This window comes from Ochotona curzoniae, unplaced genomic scaffold, assembly GCF_017591425.1.
Source record: "Ochotona curzoniae isolate NIBS_2020 unplaced genomic scaffold, NIBS_Ocur_1.0 contig_4895, whole genome shotgun sequence".
Classification (NCBI taxonomy): domain Eukaryota; kingdom Metazoa; phylum Chordata; class Mammalia; order Lagomorpha; family Ochotonidae; genus Ochotona; species Ochotona curzoniae.
The window spans coordinates 1,429,283-1,449,353 of NW_024466413.1; the positions used below are offsets into that span (position 1 = coordinate 1,429,283).

At 47.9% G+C, this 20,071-nt stretch overlaps 1 protein-coding gene across 1 annotated transcript in view; it reads left to right on the forward strand.

Moving 5' to 3' along the window:
- Positions 1–20,071, forward strand: part of FAM135B (family with sequence similarity 135 member B) — a 178,557-nt gene that overhangs the window by 91,908 nt on the left and 66,578 nt on the right. The window contains exons 4-6 of the mRNA XM_040988499.1: positions 1,673–1,743; positions 8,158–8,331; positions 14,751–14,877. Of these exons, the coding sequence (XP_040844433.1) occupies positions 1,673–1,743; positions 8,158–8,331; positions 14,751–14,877 (372 nt within the window). The remainder of the gene's footprint in view (positions 1–1,672; positions 1,744–8,157; positions 8,332–14,750; positions 14,878–20,071) is intronic.

Sequence of the window (20,071 nt, forward strand, 5' to 3'; positions counted from 1 at the left end):
ATGTGTGAAGTGAGCTTTGTGATTATGCAAAACAAAGCTAGAAGAGGATTATTTATAGCCGGTGGACTCAGCCAAATGTTAACTTCTAAACACATTTTTGCAACAAGTTTTAAACCGCAAGGACCTAAAGATAAATCTCGTCCATATGTCTCTGCCTAAATTATGCAGAAGCAGAGAGATGTTTCCAGGGAGCCCTTTGTTGGGGAGATTTCCGTCCCTGAAGGAGCTCATCCTGGGGAAGAAATGAAAACGAGGAAAAAGAGGGGACAGAGGAAGAGCTTGACTGTCTCCCAGAGATGCATTGATTATAACCGTGCTGCCGGGGTCTCTCTCTGGAGCTGGGGGTGCAGGGAAGGAAAGGCATGTTTTTCCTGAAGGCAATGCAGATTGTGCGGCCAGCAGGCCAGAAGACAGCCAGGGGCATCACTGCTGGTCTGACGGGTAATGCTGCTGAATGTGGTGAGCCGTGGTACATGCGAGAGTAACTGCCAGATAAAAACCATAGCTAACAAATACCATCCCTGCATTCTCAGATCCATATTTTTTAATAGAAGCTTGAAACTTATAATACAACTGTGAACTTGCCTGAATTCTAAATGGTGCTATTGTTCAAAGCATTTTAAAGATACTATGGGGACTAAACGAAACACATCTGCAGAAAACGCTCAGCTCATGGGCTCCCAGGTTATAATCATGAAGCAAGCACCTGTAGCAGGAGCTGTAAAAAGGCTGCAATGCAGGAGAAGAGCAGAACTGTGTCCATCCTGGCAATGGGGTACTGTGTCAGGGCCAAGTCCTGTCACAAGTGCAGGACTGATGCTGGGTGGCCCAGCTGTGGGAGGTCGTGGTGAGACCTGCCATGTAGCAAATCACTCCCTCTGAGACTACGATGAGACAGGGGAAGAACCTGTCTTTAGGTTCATGTGAGAGAGTTTGAGATTGTTTTTTAGTGTTAAGGTTGAGTATAACCATGCATAGAACATGAAATACTAGTGGTTCTTTTTTTAATATATTTTTATTTTGAATGCTGAATTATGTGGTACAGTTTTGTATAGGCAGGGATTTCCCCGCCTCCAAACTCACACCGCCCGTCAGATTTTCCCGATGTTACTAGAATAATGTAGACCTTCATAAGCAGTCATCATCCTGTTAGTCTCTTAGTGGGTCTCAGAACAGAGTCGAGGACCACTGGCTTTGGAAGCTGAGCCAGCACGGTGTCTTGGTTTCCTGATTGTCCAATTGCACCTGCAAATGCACCTGCCATGGGGCTGGTGTTAACTCTGTCTGTACCAGCAGCCAGGCAGGGTTCTGCTGCAAGGTCCCTAGTCTGTACTTCTCAGAGCAAGGACTTGAGAACACTGCGTTCTTGCTCCAGTTTTTATTCCAGATCAAGTCTGTTTAGGAAATGAGGATGTCAGAAGTATTTCAAAAAAAGAAGCTTAAACATTTTCTGCAATGTAGTGCTTCCCAAACTGGCTGCATGGTTTCCTTCCGTTTTCCATATAGTGTTCTCATATAGGCATTTCATCTGGAGTTCCATGGAACCCACATGGAAATTTGACTGAAGTATAAAGGATATTACTTGTCCATTCTATGTGAAGTAGACCAGAGGAACATTTCAGTTGGACAAGCATTGACTCACAACATGCCTTGGATTTTGTCTCTCTTGCAGGTAGAGGATGCGCTCAGTGAAGTCGACTTCCAGCTCAAGGTGGACTTGCACTTCACAGACAGTGAGCAGCAGTGCGTGTCCTGGAGGCCCTGGACTGTGGTAGCAGGAGGTCCCACCATCCTCCCCACGCCTCGGGTGTCCTGGCCTCGCCACTGCTGGGGTGTCCTGGCCTCCCCACTGCTGGGGTGTCCTCCTGGCTCCCACTGCTGGGGTGTCCTCCTGGCCTCCCCACTGCTGAGGTGTCCTGGCCTTCCCACTGCTGGGGTGTCCTCCTGGCCTCGCCACTGCTGGGGTGTCCTGGCCTTCCCACTGCTGCGGTCTCCTCCTGGCCTCGCCACTGCTGGGGTGTCCTGGCCTTCCCACTGCTGGGGTGTCCTCCTGGCCTCACCACTGCTGGGGTGTCCTGGCCTTCCCATTGCTGGGGTGTCATCCTGGCCTCCCCATTCCTGGGGTGTCCTCCTGGCCTCGCCACTGCTGGGTGTCCTCCTGGCCTCCCCACTCCTGGGGTGTCCTGGTCTTCCCACTGCTGGGGTGTCCTCCTGGTCTCACCATTGCTGGGGTGTCCTCCTGGCCTCTCCATTCCTGGGGTGTCCTCCTGGCCTCCCCACTCCTGGGTTGTCCTCCTGGCCTCGCCACTCCTGGGGTGTCCTGGCCTCCCCACTGCTGGGGTGTCATTCTGGCCTCCCCATTCCTGGGGTGTCCTCCTGGCCTCCCCACTCCTGGAGTGTCCTGGTCTTCCCACTGCTGGGGTGTCCTCCTGGTCTCACCATTGCTGGGGTGTCCTCCTGGCCTCGCCATTCCTGGAGTGTCCTCCTGGCCTCGCCACTGCTGGGTGTCCTCCTGGCCTCGCCACTGCTGGGGTGTCCTGGCCTTCCCACTGCTGGGGTGTCCTCCTGGCCTCGCCACTGCTGAGGTGTCACCTGGCCTCCCCACTGCTGGGGTGTCACCTGGCCTTCCCACTGCTAGGGTGTCCTCCTGGTCTCGCCACTGCTGGGGTGTCCTCCTGGCCACTGCTGGTGTGTCCTCTTGGCCTTACCATTCCTGCGGTATCCTCCTGGCCTTCCCACTGCTGGGGTGTCCTGGCCTTCCCACTGCTGGGGTGTCCTCCTGGCCTCGCCACTGCTGGGGTGTCACCTGGCCTCCCTACTCCTGGGTTGTCCTCCTGGCCTCGCCACTGCTGGGGTGTCACCTGGCCTCCCTACTCCTGGGTTGTCCTCCTGGCCACAGCCTCAGGAATGCCTCTCAGAAATGTCTTTCCATAGTTACAGCTCAGTGGGACATGGATCATGTAGGCAGGTAGCTTCTCCAAGTCCCTGTATGTTTCCATAGTAAAATATCAGAGACTAGAGCAGCAGGTCTTACAAACTGAGTGGCTGCACACTGAAAGTCCGGGTACTGCTGTACACATCTGGTGAAGGCTATCTGCCACATGCCCTCATGGTGGGTGGAGGGGCAGCAAAGCCAGTGTCAAACTCATTCTGTCAAAACCTTGCTCCTGAGATAACAGCATAGAACCCTCATGGCCTTGTGCTCTCTTGAACATTCTACCTGTCAACACGTTGGGGATTTGAGTTTCTGACACAGGAATATTGGCACATTCAAGATCCAAGCCATAGTGCATCTCAATTATGTGTCACAGGCTTGATCCACTGGCGTGCTCTCATGTCTGACTCCTCCACAGATTTCCAAAGTGGTGTTCACTGAGGGTTTTCCACGTGTGACTCTACAAGAAAACATACTTCAAAGCCCCCTTTTGAATCAAAAGATTCTTGTGGAATTCTGCACTTTGTGCTAAATATCTGACACCAACTTTCAACTCTCTGAAAAGAAAATCCATTTAGGCACAACCCTGTGATTAAATAAGCAAGAAGTTAATCCTGTACAAAATGGCTGCCTTTAGGTTCATTCTGTGGCCTCTTCATTCCCCGTGGAAAAGCCAATCAGCTTTTCAGATCTCTTTCAGGTGATCAATGAATCCTTTTTCTTAAGGGATTAAGAAGCCCCGTGAAATATAATTTCAAAACTATGTAAACTCTAGATAAATTTATAACTTTTTCCATTGCTTCCCTTTCCCACCCTACTCACAGATGCAAGCTTTCTCAGGCTAGGAACCCCCCAGTGCAGACACCACACATCGGAAGGATCTGGTATTTCTCCATTTACCTTGTTCTCACTGTGGCCTAAGATGAGGGAGAAATGGAAGAAGGGGCAAGTTCTGTTTGATTGGTTCTTTTGTAAGCAGGGTCTTCATTTGTTACAGAGGATCACGAAAATGAATGAGTGAAGAAAATCAAATCATTGGTTTGATTTTTGCACCACTATTGACTTGTCTTGTGATTCCCTTTTCTGGGAACCTTTCACAGTTATCTTGTAGATGCTGAGGAACTATCCTTGGAGTGACCTTGGCAAAGAACCCTGGGGAGCCCTCCTCCTGCCCCACCTGGCCCCATCCTATGTTGATGCCTCTGACACATGATGGTTATGTCACTGGTGACAGTCCTTGGAGGAGGCTTTGGGGAACCTGATACTTTCCTAAGGAACCCAGTCACAGGCAATCAGGCGGATGCCACCTGCCCAAAGCTGCTCTCTCTCCCTTGGGCCATTCTTGTCACCCACAGCTTCTGTCCAGAGGGCCTTGGCACAGTTGTAGAGGGTGCAGGGAAAGCTATCTGTAGATGCTTGTGCTTTGGCTGGGGAGGGGCAAGGAAGCCCCTCTCTGCTCTGTTCTGTGACCAGCCTCTTGGCACACTTGGGCCACTCTGAATTCAAATGATCCTTATGACTGGTCTGTGCAACCTCTTCAGCAAGCACTCTCTCCTTTCATTTGGAGAATTGGGGCAGGAAGCTGCCTTGCTGATGTCAGGGAGCAGATCCTCCCATCTGGTCGTGGGAAGTGCTCCTTCACTGCCCCATTCCTGAATCTGTCTAATGGTTGTAGGGAGTTGCAATGTCAGGAAGTTGTACTGGAGGGTGCCTGTACCAAGGCTGGGCTTCTGCGAGGTGTTAGAGATCCGTTGTCAGTGGACACCTGCTCATGCCACACTGCCTGCCTGCCTTTGGATGGTGCCTCTGCCACTGTCAGGGCTCAGCCTCTGGGGTTCCTCGCCTTGTCTTGTTTCTTTTTTTATTGTCATTATTTTCCATGATAGAGTTTTGTAGGCATAAGGAGTTCCCCCTCCCCTTTATCCACATTCCCTCACCCCATTTTCTCCTATAATATTACGGTAGTATAATTCACAGTAGTAGCAGAAGTCACAAGTCCAATATTCTGTTATTTACATGTGTCATGGCATTGTAGGTGTAAGCAATGGTAGAAAATCTAGTATCAAATAGTCAAGGTATGTTTAACAGTTTGACTGGGAGGCCTTGTTTTTTTTTTAAAATGGGAGTAGAGATGCATATTTTCTGGCATGCTAGTCTCCATTATACAGTTTATCTATGAGGGGGAAATATATATATACATACCTGTTTATCTGCCTATCTATTTATTTTGTATTTTGCACAAAATCTCATCCTTGCCTTTACCAGAGCCCTGGCACCTCTGTGCAACCACTCCTCTCCGCACATCTGCTTCCTGCTTGGTGGGATCCTGTGCCTTCTACGGGATCATTGTAGTACCGCCACAATGAACTCAGGCTGAGTCAGAGCTGACATCCCCAAGTCCATCGCTCTCAGAAGCCACTCCTCCCTTCAACACCCCTCCCCACCCCTCATTCCGTTTTTCTTCAGAGAAAGTTATCCATGCCTCATTTCTACAGGGCCACAGAGTTAAAACTTAGCCAGTTACCCAAACGCCTTTAGTGGAAAGCCCTAGCCAGCACAGGAAGTGACACCCTTCCAGCGCATAGATGGTGGGCACAGACAGAGTGCGTGGACTCCAGCGCCGATGGCCCTGAAATCACAGCTCTGAAACAGCAGAGCTGCTCTGATCTGCAACTCAACTCAGTGGCCTCATTTACAGAGCTGACATCTATGTGAAAAAGCAGACCTGTTCCCTCTTTTACAAAGGTGATGCGAGACCACAGGGCAGACCCTCCCACATGGCCTGCAGAAGAAGTTTCTTCCTCCAGTTCGCAGCTTCCTAGGTGCAAGTGGGGCCAGGCTTTAATGTGCTGCTTCCTTCCTGTAATACAAAGCACTTAATAATAATCAGAGCACGGGGGTTTCATAAAGTATAAGATTAGCTTAGATGAGCAGGAAGCCAGAGGCTGGGGAAGATTGGAAGACATATTTTTTCATTTTCATAAATTAGGTTTAAGGATGATAAGGCATCTGCAAATCCTGGGGGCAGAAGTTGCGCTTTGCAGTGAGACTGAGTTGACTGGCTTCTCTAATGCTGCGCAGACCGTGGGGCAGCCAGTGGCAGGGCTGGCTTACCGAGCATTTTGTGCAGCAGTTCTCAAAGCAGGTGGATGCTTCTGAACCTCGGACATTTGGTGGTTTCCTGAGTCATTCAGGGAGAGCCATTTGGTGGTATCCAGATATGCTGCACAGAATAGCCCTTGCTCCCTACAAAGCGCGTTTGATGTGGTCCCCAAAGTCAGTGATCAGAGCTTAAGCAGCTCTGCTCGTGGCCAGGGGCCCCTTAGAGTGTGCTGCCCTGCCAAGACTTCTCAGCACCTGCTTGTTCAGGGTCAGGGAGCTCACGCTTCCTCATCCTATTCCAGTTTGCTCCTGAACAGCTCTTCCAACCAGAACATTCTTCTTTACTTGGAGGAGCAGTGTATCCTTGTGTAAATTCCGTCAGCTGGCTTCAGTTGTATGCCTTCCTACCACCCAGAAAAGCTCTCAGTCTGAGTGACAGTTTTGATAAGTCTCTTAAGTGATGGCTTTATCTTTAGATCCAATACTGGGCTTTCATGCTGTCCTCTTTGCCCCTCTTTCACCGCCCTTCACTAAGTGTGTGTGTGTGTGTGTGTGTGTGTGTGTGTGCACATGCATGCACATTTTGCTTGTTTTACTTCCTTTATAGGAACATGGGTATTCTTCTTTTCATGCTACAAAGTTTATCTCTGTCTTTTCTAAATTGGGACCCATCCCTAGGACCTCAGTAATTGTCTCCATCCATACCAGAGCTAAGAGGCATCACTTCCTCCTCTCCTGCACCTTCATTCTTACTTCCTTCTTATTTATGTGGCTTAAATTCTGAATAACACTTTGGATGATTTGCTATCCTGAAATGTCATTAATCTCCTGTTGTCTAAGCCCGAAGGATACTGCTGTGATTCATAGGAACTGGTGTCTGAATGGGTTCCAGGCAACAGTGAGCAATAACTCAGAACCACCTGGAAACAGAAAAATCTGGTCTGTGTTTGGTTTTGCCTTAGGGCTTGGAATTTGTTAATTAACTTGTATTGCCTTTATTTCTATAAGTGGACAATACTGGGAAACACTTGCTCTGCTTGCCATGCAGGGGACAGGCATCATGCCCAATTCGTAGTAAGGCCTCAACAAATAACAGGAGTACCGATGTTATCAACTTCCTGAAAGTTACTGGGAAGAGTCTTCTTCCCCCAGTCCACCTCTCATTTCCCATTGAGTAGGAGGCTGGTACCTGCAGACTGTGCGTGGAGTCATGCTGGAGTCCAGTGACTTAATTGGCTCTTTTAATTAGCAACCAGTAACCTGGATGCCAAGGAAGCAGGACCCATTGGGTTGGGTCTTTACAGGCTGCTCCTCACCCTCCTCTCTGTGTCTTTCTCCATGGAGGCAAGAAACACATGCCTCTAGAGTAATCATGGAAGACGCTGCAGCCAGGTTTCTCACGCTCTGGTTCAGCCAAGCTGGCAGAGCCCAGGTGATTGGTTTCCAGAGCTTGAGATGAATGCTGGGGTCTCCTGGGTCATGTCTGTTGTGTAACCAGGGCCATGGGTGGGCTGCCAGGTGTTTTATTTCTTAAGGATCAGACAGGTGCCAGGTAAAGAGGGATGACATTTTGCTAGGGGATTTTGAGGCGAGTGGCCAGAGATGACTGAACAGCTGCACTTGGGAGCCGCCCATGTGGTCAGTGGCTCATTTTAAGCTTCAGACCCTTGATGACCTCCTGTGGAATGCATTGGGAATAGAAAGCATGAGCCAAAATCCTTGTCCTTACTTGGTAGATATCGAATAGAAAGCACAGGCTTTCAAGGACATGCAGCACTGTGGAAGCCATGTGAGGAACCTATAGAAGAATTAAGAGAAAAGGGACCAGGGGACCAGGGCTCTGCTGTGTCGCTAGGAGCCTTGGAAGAAGTCTTGGCAACTGATTCACCTTCACAATGCTGGTCTGATCTTGACAGCCGAGCATGACTCCCAGATCTGCCATTAAGCTGCTCAATGACACCTAGTGAGTCTTTCCCTCTCTGAGCCTTGGTTCCCTTATCTGCCAATCATGGGTGAGATGACTTCTACCCAGCAGACTGTAGGATTAAATGGAATGCCTCTTGGATGACAGCAGGGGCAGTTTGCTGTCACTCACATGAGCTCATCTGCTTGCCTTCCAGGCTGAGGGACGTGGCTGGGGCCCCGATGATCAGCAGCCGCACGCTTGGCCTGCATTTCCACCCCCGGAGAGGCCTGCACCACCAGGTCCCAGTCATGTTTGACTACTTCCACCTGTCGGTGATCTCGATGACCATCCACGCTGCCCTGGTGGCTCTGCAACAGCCCCTGATCAGGTATGAAATTAGGAAGCAGCTCTGAAACAGAGACTCCCTCCTTCCATCCCACATGTGATGGAAAGGCGTGGAATTGGCATGGAAAGTCAACACAGATCAGAAGGTCAGCAGACTTGGGGCAGCAGACTTGTTCTGTGGACCTTACAGAATGGAATGGAAGAGGCAAGGCAGAGTAGATGCATCATGTATTGGGACAATATTGGTGACTGAACACCTTTAAGCTCTGGCTCATCCTGGGAGGGTGAGATTTCTACATCTGACCTCACTTTTGGCTGAGTGTCCTTTATTTGAGAGCTGCCTAATGTCCTTGAACATCAAACTCTTCATTGTCTGGTCAGAGCCAGGTCCATGGTCTTTTTGGCTCTACCTTTGTGAAATGCCTCAGACAAGCTCCAGGACCCCATGCATTACTGACATTTTATGAATTCCATACTTTGAAAGACAGACAGAGCTCAGCCTTCTTTGTAAGAATTCCTTGCATGGCCATATACATCCATGAAACCATGTCAAACTGTCACATGTGCTGTAAGCAAAAGTTGCAGCTCATGCAGCAAGATATTTAGGGATAGGATCTTACAATGTGGAGTTTCGTGCCTGAAACTTCTCCCATTTCCCTTTTTCTGTGTAAGTGCTTGATAGTTAAACTCAGGTTCTCACTGATGGTGCTGCTCCTGGTCTGAGGCCTCTGTTACTTCCTGAGGCCAGAGAGAAGGAAATGAGAGAACTTGAAATAAGCCACGTGGTGTGGCCAGAAGAAGCTGCAATTGGAGATCTTGACCCAGTACCTGAATTCATCTCCCAAGTTCACCATGTGCTGCTCAGACTCTCAGATAGTGAACTTCATGTGTAGAGTGACAGACACGTAGCAAGCAGAACACAGAAATGGAGACAGACCACTCAGGGCTAATGCAGAGGTCCAGGTGACATGCATTTGAGAGAAGAAAAGGTGGCATTGCATAGGAGTGGGTCTTGGGCAGACAGGAATCCTATGGCAGGAGCCAGGGGCACAAGGATGTGAGGGGCAAAGGGCATTGCTGGGCAGCAGCACCCAGACCTGGCGCTTCAGGCGAAGTGCAGACAGGTCCTACCCTACAGTGCTTTGATGGGAAGCTTGGATGTGCCCTGCTTGATTGAGTTCCTTTCAGGTAACTGGAAATTAAAGATAGAAGAACCCCTTCTACTAGGAAGGTCTTAAACTTTTTATCACCCTTGCATTGAAGAGGTGACTTGTGGGCTTGTGCTCTCAGAGCAGTTTGGGTATACACAGTGAACCTACTATGGGGTTGAAGTGTCAAGTACCCCTGAGTACGCAGTCCAGGGTTTTAGGGCAATTTGCATATGAGGAATTATCATGTACTAAATGCTGTTGGCATAGCATCTAGTAGATATAGTTTCAAGGTGTAATGGAAAATGTGTGTGACTATGGACCAGAAAACATTCTGAGTCATATCTGTGGGAACAGGGAGGCAGCCCTAACTTTGGGGTTGCAGGGGAAATGGGATCTGGAAAGCAGCCAGGTCCTAGCATCTTGCATTGCACATTTCCTAGGGTTTACTCATGGTCAGGCCGACAGCCAATGTTCTCAGCATAGAGGTGAGGGTGTGACGTGCCCATGCTCCACAGAGAAGACTGTCAACCAGTCTGTGTCCTGGAATCACACCCAGTGTTGATGCTGACAGGAGGAGACAGGCTGTGCTAGGAAAGGCTGGACTCCTTCAGGCATTTCTGGGGTGCTGAGCGTTGGAGTTGCGATCATCTAAATTTTAAGTCTGGCCTCACTGCTTGTCACCTAGGGATCCTTGGACATAAGACCTAACATTACAGGACATGGGAGTGTTTTTCAGTGGGGGATGATGCTTAGGTAGGTAAGAAGGCTGATGGCTGAGTTCACAGTGCACAGGCTGGAAAAGCACTTGATGTGCTGTGGTATCATTAAGCTGCAGACCCTTCTGCAGGGAAGGTGAAACCTAGAAGCGCTGAGATGAATCCGTTAAGCCTGGGGTCTTACAGGGATCAAGATGTGGCAGCAATTGATGCATGCTCTGAGCTCATCTTGGAGCAACACCTCAGTGGAGTTGCAGAGTGTGGTGGCTCCCTGTCTACTGTAGGGCTACACACATGGGCTTAACGTCTGTGTGGGTGGAGCTTGGAGTTCTAAACCCTGCTTGCTTGCTCTGCTGGCTTCAAGTAGGGCAATTTTGGTTTCAGAACATTCAGGAGATGTTAGGAGGATGAAATGAGATGATGTATGCCGAAACCTGGGCACTAGATTCTAAAGATTAATATTTATTTAGTGCCTACCATATCCAAAGCCCTGCAGTATGGGAAACAGGAGGTTAAGCTTATGATATTTGGGGTGTTTCATAAATGGTGTGGTCTTTGGGAGTCTGTCACAGTGACTCAACAGGCTGATCCTCCTACTGCCAGCACTGACATCCCATATGGGTATTAGTTCATGTCCCGGCTGCTCCACTTGTCATCTAGCTCCTTGCTTATGAACTGGGAAAGCAATGGGGAGCAGCCCATGTCCTTGGGCCCTTGTACCCATGTGGGATACCTGGAAGAAGCTCCTGGCTTTGGATTGGGCAACTCTGTAAATCTACCTTTATGTAGAAGAGCTCCTCATATTGTATACTATATATCTATTTTAATAAAAATATATAATATGCATATCTAAAATATATGTTTAAATATATATTTGAATATATATTGTGTAAATTCATATATTTATAAATTTATATATATCGGCCGTTGCGGCTCACTTGGGGAGTGAATCATTGGACGGAAGATCTTCCTCTCTCTGTCTCTCCTCTCTGTATATCCGCCTTTCCAATAAAAAATAATAAAATATAAATATATATAATATATTATATATTAAATATTTATATATTCTATATTTATATATTATATATGTATATATTTATAAATTTATAAATAATAATATAATATAATTATATAAATATAATAATATAAATATATAAATTATATTGTTTTATATATTTATATGTTATATAAATGTATAAATATAGAATATATATTTAAATGTGGATTTATTATATATAATAATATATAATTTATTATATATTATATACAATATAATATGATAGATAATATATAATTTAAAATTTATAATTTAAAATGTATAATTTATATTATACATATAATATATAATATGTAATGTAATATATATATTTTATAATATATGTTATATACTTAAATATCTAAATATATTTTAATACATAATTTATAAACATACTTATATTCATATACAGTATTTTTATATCTATATAAATATAATAAATATATGTGAATATATACACAAATATGTAAATATATACATTTTAAACATATCATTTAAAAATATTATATGTATTTTTTAAGGATGTGCTCTTTGTACTGTGCTCCACAGCATTAGAGATGGCAGCAGCAAGGGTAAACCAGAGCCATATTTCAAATTCCGTAATGGCACACTAAGGGAGTAGAGATTTGTTCATCATACAAGAAGGTCACACCAAGAGTTTGAGGCCTTAGAACAGTACTGATGAGAGCTCATTTTTGCAAAGACCCTGCCAACCACTGCAGGGTCAGTGAGCTGAAGCCACTGTAGAGTCGAGGTCTGGGGACTGACCAGAGAGAAGTGTCGCCAGCCTTGGAAGGACAGTGGAGTTCAGGTGTCCCTCCTTTGGCTTCCAGGAGCCCTGACGCTTCTTGCAAGGACTGGAGATTGGGGTGCCTTAGACTTAGCCTCCTGACATGAGCGGTGTCTGGCCAGGTTGTCTGCCGCAGCTGTGCAGAGGAACACACACAGAAACTTTGAAGAAGTGCGGGGACTCCTCCAGGGAGGGGTGGAAACAGAACAGTGCTCTGTTGTTGGGATCCTGCAGGAAGAGTTTCTGCCACGGTGGTTGGGGACAAAGCAGCCCTTGGAGATCAGGCAGATGCTCATCAAAGAGGTCCAGCTCTCGTTAGTGCAGAAAAGCATTTTTTTTTCCACAATTAAATCCCATCCCTGGGAAGCAGTTGTGTAATTAGAATTTAACCTCGAAAAGCAATCTTCACAAAAACACAGCCAAGAAAATAATTTTAACTGTCTGATGAGTTCAGCTGAATTTCACTAAGAATTCCCTGTCCAACCACAAGCTAAGCAAGACCTATACTTGAGGAATTGGGAAGGTTTCAGCTGCCACTTTGCAGCTTGTCCTCTGAATGTGTCGCTGGCGTCTGTTCTCACACACGCTCCATCCTTCTCCTGGGATGGCTTTGCTCCCCATCTGCTTGCTAGGCAGCAGAATTGCTTCAAATAACCTGAATAAAATGGGGTGATGACATCCAGCTTTAATGGCTGTATATGAAGGGGCTTCAAAAAGTTTGTGGAAAATGGAATTGGGGACCAAAAGCTATGCTGTGTGTGTGTAACACATTTTCTATGAACTTTTTGAAGAGCCCCTCTTACATGTCATAAAGATGTTTTTATTTTGTTTGTGACATTACAAACAACTGATGCTAGGTACTGTTGAGTCATGACCAATTTCTCACTATACATAAAGCTGTGCTTGGTTAATCTTGGGGAATCCTTGCAGTGACCCCCCCCCAGTTAAAATGATAATGTTACCACGTCTGACAAATGAAGAAATAGGCAACAGGAAGTCAGAAAACTTGGCCTCCTCTTGAGGTGGGCATTTGGCCCTGAGGTTAAGCTGCCGATAAACAGCCCCTCCCCACCTGCCAAGTCCCATAAGTCTCAAATCAGAGTACTTGGGTTGGCTACTTAGCTCTGGTTCTTGCTTCCAGCTTCCTGATAATGTAGCCTCTGGGAGGTGGGAGTAACAAGCAAGGAGCTGAATTTCGGCCGCCTGGGTTGAGTCCTGGGCTCCTAGCCCTGGCTCCAGCCCAGCCTGTGCTGCTGCAATTGGGGAGTGAAGCAACAGAAGGGAACTGTCTCTGCTTTGCTTTCTGTCTCTTTGCTTCTACAATAAATAAAGACGTAAAGATAAATAGAAAACATTTAAAAATAAAAGAAAGAAAAATGTTTCTTATAGTTATGGCCAAGACATCAGCAGCACTGCTGGGACTTGAACCTGGCAGATTGGCTTTGTCGCCTGCCTCTGTGCCATCTGGGCACTCTGCTGGAGTGTCATCTCTGTGTTTCCTTTTTACCAAGTTTGCTCTGTAAGTTATCTGTCCTACGTGCTGGCCCAGCTCTTGCCCCGTTGTTTTACATCTTGTTTTGATAATCACCATTGGTGGGCCATGCTAACGGATTAGCTTAAGAGAAGTGACATTTAGTTAGGCACATGATGTTAGCTGCTATTGCTGGTGTTCATAGTGACCGTGCCTCCCTCTCTGGACCAGTGTGTCTTTAAGGAGAGCATTGCATCTTACTCCTCTAACCAGCAAAACACCCAACATCCTGCCTGCATGTGGCATGATACTAATGAGCATTTCAATAAATGTGTTAAACATAAATACAGTGTTAACATTCCCTGCCTGTATTTCAAGCAAGGATTTGAATCTTTTAGATTGTGCAGCCTCAGTGAGGATGATATCCAATGGCTATTTATTGTCCCTAACTTCTTTGTCATCAGAGACGTAAGAAATGCCCATGTGATACTAATTCTAATCAGGCGAAACAATTAGCCGTGATCATAGCTAATAGAAGAGATCCAAAAGTAAGGGAAAAACGAGTATGTGCGGATGTTGCCGATAGGCTTGTTGATGAAAATCAAACAGGGGAAGGTAGGAGAGATCCAAATAAAATAAATGTAAATCTGAATAAGATAAATGTGGCTAGCCCATCGCTGCTGCTAATCCCCCCAGGTTGAGGTTGACAGTGGCCACCTCACTGTGGCAGTTGACCTGTCCGGTGAATCTCAGAGCTCCACAGGATCTGTGTGCTTGTCAGTTGGGCCAGCGAAGTACAGTATTCCCAGCAGCATCGGTCAAGTGGGTATTTTACAATCCTCGCAGCCCTTGGCATTCTGCTAGATTCTTGCGCTAGGCATGGAGGTAGACGGGGCTCTGTGTTCTCCCACAGGAGCTCGCTCTGGGTTAAACACCACTGTAGGGAGCAGATAAAAGATTCAGGCGATGTCCCATCTGGGGACCATGCCAATTCCTGCCTCCCCATCCCCGCCCCCATTGATGGAACCTCAGTGCTCTGCCTCAGTGCCTCTACAAGCTGCTGACATTTTAGGAAAGACATTTCTAATCGTGTGTCTCCAAATCCCCAACCTATGCACCATATATACCCCACGGTTGTCTCAACATTTCAGCAAGTTCTGTCCACCTAGCTTCCCCGGTGGGGCGAACTACTCCTTCTCACCGACTCCCCAGGGACACCCTCAAAAGAGCCTGAGAGCCTGGCCCCACTACTCTCATTGTATCCTTTTTCTCTCTCTCTTTGATTTTCTTCCTTTTAGCTTCACTCGCCCAGGAAGGGGTTCCTGGCTTGGCAAAGGTGGAGCAGACACGGGACCAGAGCCGTCTATCATTTCTCTGGAAAACCTGGTCTTCGGGGCTGGATATTGCAAGCCTGCCTCCTCTGAGGTAATGTGTGCCCACGTGCATGGCAGGAGGCTCCCACTGCTGGGACTTCCTTTCGGAGACTCCTGCTCTGTGTGTCCCTTACCCACACCACTCGACCATCCTTTTTGTACCGTTGACTTTGCAGCCAAACATATTTCTGGCTGCATAAACACGGCTCAGGTCTTCATGCAGTGCTTCTTGTCTGTGGTCTCATTCGAGACGGGCTCCCTGGAGGTAAGGAAGCTACTGTAAAGGGCTGTCCCTGGACTCTGGGCTTACACAGGGGTGTTGGCACCGAGCTCGGCTCAGTCTCCCATTTCCTCCCTCTGTGTCAGTTTGCCCTCCAGTGGAGTGGGCCACTAACCATGCCCTCATGCTGAGTCCCGTGTGCCTGTTGTAATGCATATGAATTTCCTCATGTATCATGTTCTTACCCTTGCGGCTTTTTTTTCTGAGAAATACCTGCTGCTATTCTGTGACCACACACTGTGTGATTTCCCTAATTTGTACTGACCCAATATATGGTTTCTCTATTAGTAGCCTGCTTAGAAGTAATCAAACTGTAACATTCACTGGTCACCAGACACATGGGACAAATTAAGAGAGGTCATTCATTGGAACTTAAAAGCATTTTTAATTTATATTTTTGACAATCTTTACATAGTTAATTAGGGTAAAGAGGTTCAAGGGCTATAGGAAAATGGATAAGACTATTATTTCCATATTGTTTCCTTTATGTTTAAAGAGGAGTATTAAGGGAAAAGGCCCACCCAATTTCCCACCCTCCCCAGGTCCCAGATGTAGGGTATGCTCCGAAGTTCTTGCTCAAGTGGTTTTGATAGTTCACCAGTTCTGAATCACTGCCAGACTTGCCACTCCAAGCACGATGAGGTCACCGAAGAATCCACTGATTGTCATAGTCCATCATAGAGTCTCTGTTTGCCCCGTATTTCGCTGCCAACATGTAGCTGAGATGGTTGATTGACCTGTTCTGTCTTCTCTCTTTTCTTGGTTAGGGTTCTGAGTCCAGCATTTCGATTGGGGAGATCTCCAAAGAAACTTTGTCTGAGGTGTTCTCAAACCAGATTCTTGTATGTGCTAGCAAGTACAAGGCCTGGCACAGTCCATGGCCCTGATCAGCTGGTGGTTGCAATCGCTGGGTTGGTTTTGTTTTCAGCCCCAACTTCCACTGGAACCAATGGGTGTTGCAGTCCAGCCTAGTGCTGCACAGTACATACTCAACCCTCGCATAAACCAGTGGGAGCTGCAGCCTTTGACTTGACAGAACTAGCCCCAAATGCCAGCTTCTGCCAGCTGATGCTGTGGCTAAGCCCAAACAACCCTCACCCACTCTAATTTTGTTTGCACCAGTAGGAATAATCACCCTAGCCTGGCTTTTCCCTGATCTAGTCCACATGAGGCATACAGGTGTTGTAGCCCTGCTTGGTCTGGACTGCCCCATCCCAGCTCATGCTCTCCATTGGGAATAGCTGTCCAGCAAAGGAACCACCCCTTATTCCCCTGCCAGCTCTGCCCCCTCCCTTCCTTGTTCTCACCCGTGCTGGTTGGGTGCAGCGGTCCCTTCCGGTACAGGCAACCTCACCTTGGTGTTTTGTATTGTGCACTGGTTTTTGTTGCAGTTGAACCTGGCTTGACCCACACTCTGTTCTGGTGCTTGGATTTGCCAGTGGATGATGTAAACAGATTCAGCTTGGTCTGTCCCTGATCCCTGCCAAATGTATGCCAGTGGGTAAATTTCCATGACCTGTTCTGGGCTGTTTCCTATCATGTTTCTTGAGCTTACCTGAAGGGACTATGTCCTGCTAAAGGAGTTGCCCAGGCTCCTCCTCAGAACCTCTTCCAAAGCCAGATTTTACGCATACCAGTGGGTCCATGAGCCAGCCCTACTCAGTCCACCTCCTGTCATAGCAGGAACAGTGGCTTTTCCTGACTGGCCTTCAACCCAAACTGGTCCTTGCTCTTGGATGCTTCAGCCCAGTCATGGCTTGTCCATACCCACATATGGCTCACACATGGCTCAGTAGGGGTTGAGATCTTGCCTAGTTCATCCCAGATCTGCCCTGGATCTCCAGCACACCAGAGGGTGTTGGAGTCTGGCCTGGCTCGGTGCATCCAATACCAGTTCTCACTTGTGCCAAGGGAAACTATAAAGATTTCCCATTCAGAATGCAGCCCCGATTCAAAGCAACATGCCTCTTGGTTGGAACCTCAACCCAGCTAGGGTTGTCCTGTTAGCTCCCTAACCAGGCCTGTTCCCAGCCATAGATTGCCTGCATGCCAGTGGTTGCACTGACTCAGCCTGGCTCAGCCCCTCACCTGTCCCGACCTCTGCCTTAGACACTGGCTTAGCGTTCCTGGCTCATGCACCCAGTAGGTACAAGAGCCTTGCTCGGCATGACCTGTGCTCTGTCCTGGTCTCTAGTTTTGCTTCTGGGCTAAGGTTTGCTCAGTCCTGCCTGATCTACCCTGTTCCATTACCAATTGACACATTTGCCAGATGTTGGAGCTAATTTGCCCAGCTTGTCCAACCCCCAGGTCTGGACCACATGTTCACCAGCGGGAGCTATGACTCACCAAGGGAGTTTCCCAAGTTCCTCCACTTGATCCACTCCCAGACCCAGTTCTCATACATGCCATTGGGTTTAGGCCAGGTTCTGGCAAAGTCTTACCTTCCATTCGTCCTTGTATGAGCTGGTGAACGTTGCAGCCCAGCCCACCCCACACCCTATTCAGGATGTGCCTTTGGGTGCTGCTGCCCTGACCAGTCCAGACTGTTGGAGGTTCCTTTACCTGTGATTCATGGCAGGCTCTTTGGTCACACCTAGCTTAGTCCATCACCACCCCATCTCTTGAGCTAACCAGTGGGGCTAGAATTTCCACAAGGTTTTGCCCACACATCCCTCACAGAATCTGCCCCCAGTTATGGTTCTCAAGTGCTAGTTAATATAATGGCCCTGCCTAATGTGACCTTTCTCCTTATCCATCATGTCAGGTAACAGGATATGATTCTGCTGGACAAGCACCGAGCCATCGCTTTAGCATTGACTGGTATTTGGCGGTCAGCATTATTCAGTGATTACAAGTTTTTCAAAATAAGAATTACTGTCATTGGGAATCTTTGCAATTGCTTCACGTCCTAGAAGCACAGTGGGTTCAACCTGGATCTACCTAAGCAGTGATTCAAAGAACCAAAACTCCAGAGCTTCCCGGCCGGGCGGCCAGCAGGCAGAGCCTGGCAACAAATGGCGCACTGGCCACCCGTGGACCGCTCACCACGTGCACATGGTGGCTGGCGTCTGGGATCCAGGCATGAGACTCCTTGTCCTGAGACCCACCAGCAGCCAGGAGGCTGCTGGAAGTTTAAACTCCTAGGCCCATGGTCGCGCCCCTCCCCAGTCCCTTTCACCGCCCAATGAGGGTGGCGTGTGGGCCCTGGACCTGCCCAGTCACGGAAACCTCCCCCCTTGGTGTACTCACCCCTAAGGAAGCAGCCCCTGGAGCTCAGGCAGGCCCAGGGACAGCTCACCACGTGCAAATGGTGGCTGGTGGCTGGGATCCAGGCATGACACGCCCCGTCCTGAGACCCACTAACAGCCGAGAGGCTGCTGGAAGTTTAAACTCTGGAACTTAAAAATATTTATAAAAAACATAGTTTATAAAATGTCTGTTGATGGATACTAAATATTTTTTTGCACAGACATATAAACTTTTAATTCAATTTTCCTAGGAACTTTTGGAAAGACCTTTATGTGCATTTATGTGCTGTGTGTATGTGTATGAGTGTATGAATGAAGGGATTTATCATAAACTGCTCTGATTTACCAAATGTTAAGGCAGCTGAGAGACCCAGGAGAGCTGATGCTGTGAAATTTAGTTCAAGTTCAAGCCCAAGTCCAAAGCAGGAGGTAACTGACATCCAAGATCAGAGGCAGCCAATAAGATCTTCACTGTGTGTCTGAGGTTGATGGGAACCAGCAGCACCAGTGAGTGTGGTCTGTTCCCCGACACATGCAGCAGCCTATGTCATCTGGCGCTGAGGTCCAACCAGTGAGTCTGGCTGCCAAGGCAGCACAAGTCATGTTTGTGTCTGGTCATATGTTCTCAAGCTCCTTAACCTGCCAAGAGTATCCTGAGGGACAGGAGACCTGAAGCCAGTGCAGGGCTATATGAAATGCAAGGAGCAAACTTCGGAGATAAATAGCACTGGATGGAGAGTGAATTCCAGTAACTGTAAACAGTCACTGAGCTTCTGAAGTTCTGGTGTCCTTAGCACCCAGCAGACAGTAACTGAATGAGTGGAAGAGGAAGGAGAAAGCAGTGAGTCTTACAGCACAGGATGGCCATGTCTACGACCGCTCATTGTACTGATGGCATCAGGGCTCAGGAATGGGACTGGGAAGAGTGGAAGGCTGGGACTGACTGCCCCCTCTCCGCCTCCAAGGTCTAGGCAGACCTTTAAATCCTGCAGCAGATGCAGAAGTTGTGTCCCCAGTGGTCCCATGGTTCCTCTTCTCCTTAGAGCATCTGCAGTCGAATTGGCAGGATCATCTTTGTGCATAGCTCCCCAGGAGTCCGTGGGAGTTTCTGTGAGTCTACAGCATGGTCCTACATAGTCCCTGCTAACCATGTGGACTATTACCTGAACATCTTCACCCCGCCTGTTTCAGCAAGCACGGCGTGAGGTCTTAGGAAATGCCCATAGCCACAGATGATTGTACAACGTTTTCATCACATAATCCCCTGAGCTGAGGGCCGCCCCTGCTGGTGATTGCCTAGCAGGTGGCACTTCTTCCAAGATGCTCTAAGCTTCAGCTGGGCTCTGAGCAGCCACAGATGGAGAGCTCATCATTTCACTCTATCCCAAGACCCAACACCATGCCTGGCACACAAAACTATGCTTAGGAAATGTGTGTTGAATGAGCGACTAATACAAGTTGGCTGAAGCACACTCCTATAGAGAACTGCATGGCAAGAGAGCCACACAGGCCAGACTTTGCTCTATGTGGCAGCAGATAAAAGGCAGATCGGATTGGGGTGGAGGGTTGGTGCACAGTGAGGGCATCTACAATGATATGCCTGTGCAATTTGGGCTTCCTGGAGACTCTGTGCAGAAACCCTGAGCCACTCTTGGTGACTCAGTTTTCTCAGCTGTGAAATGGGATAGCACCCGTGTCTCCAGAAGAGGATTCCAAGA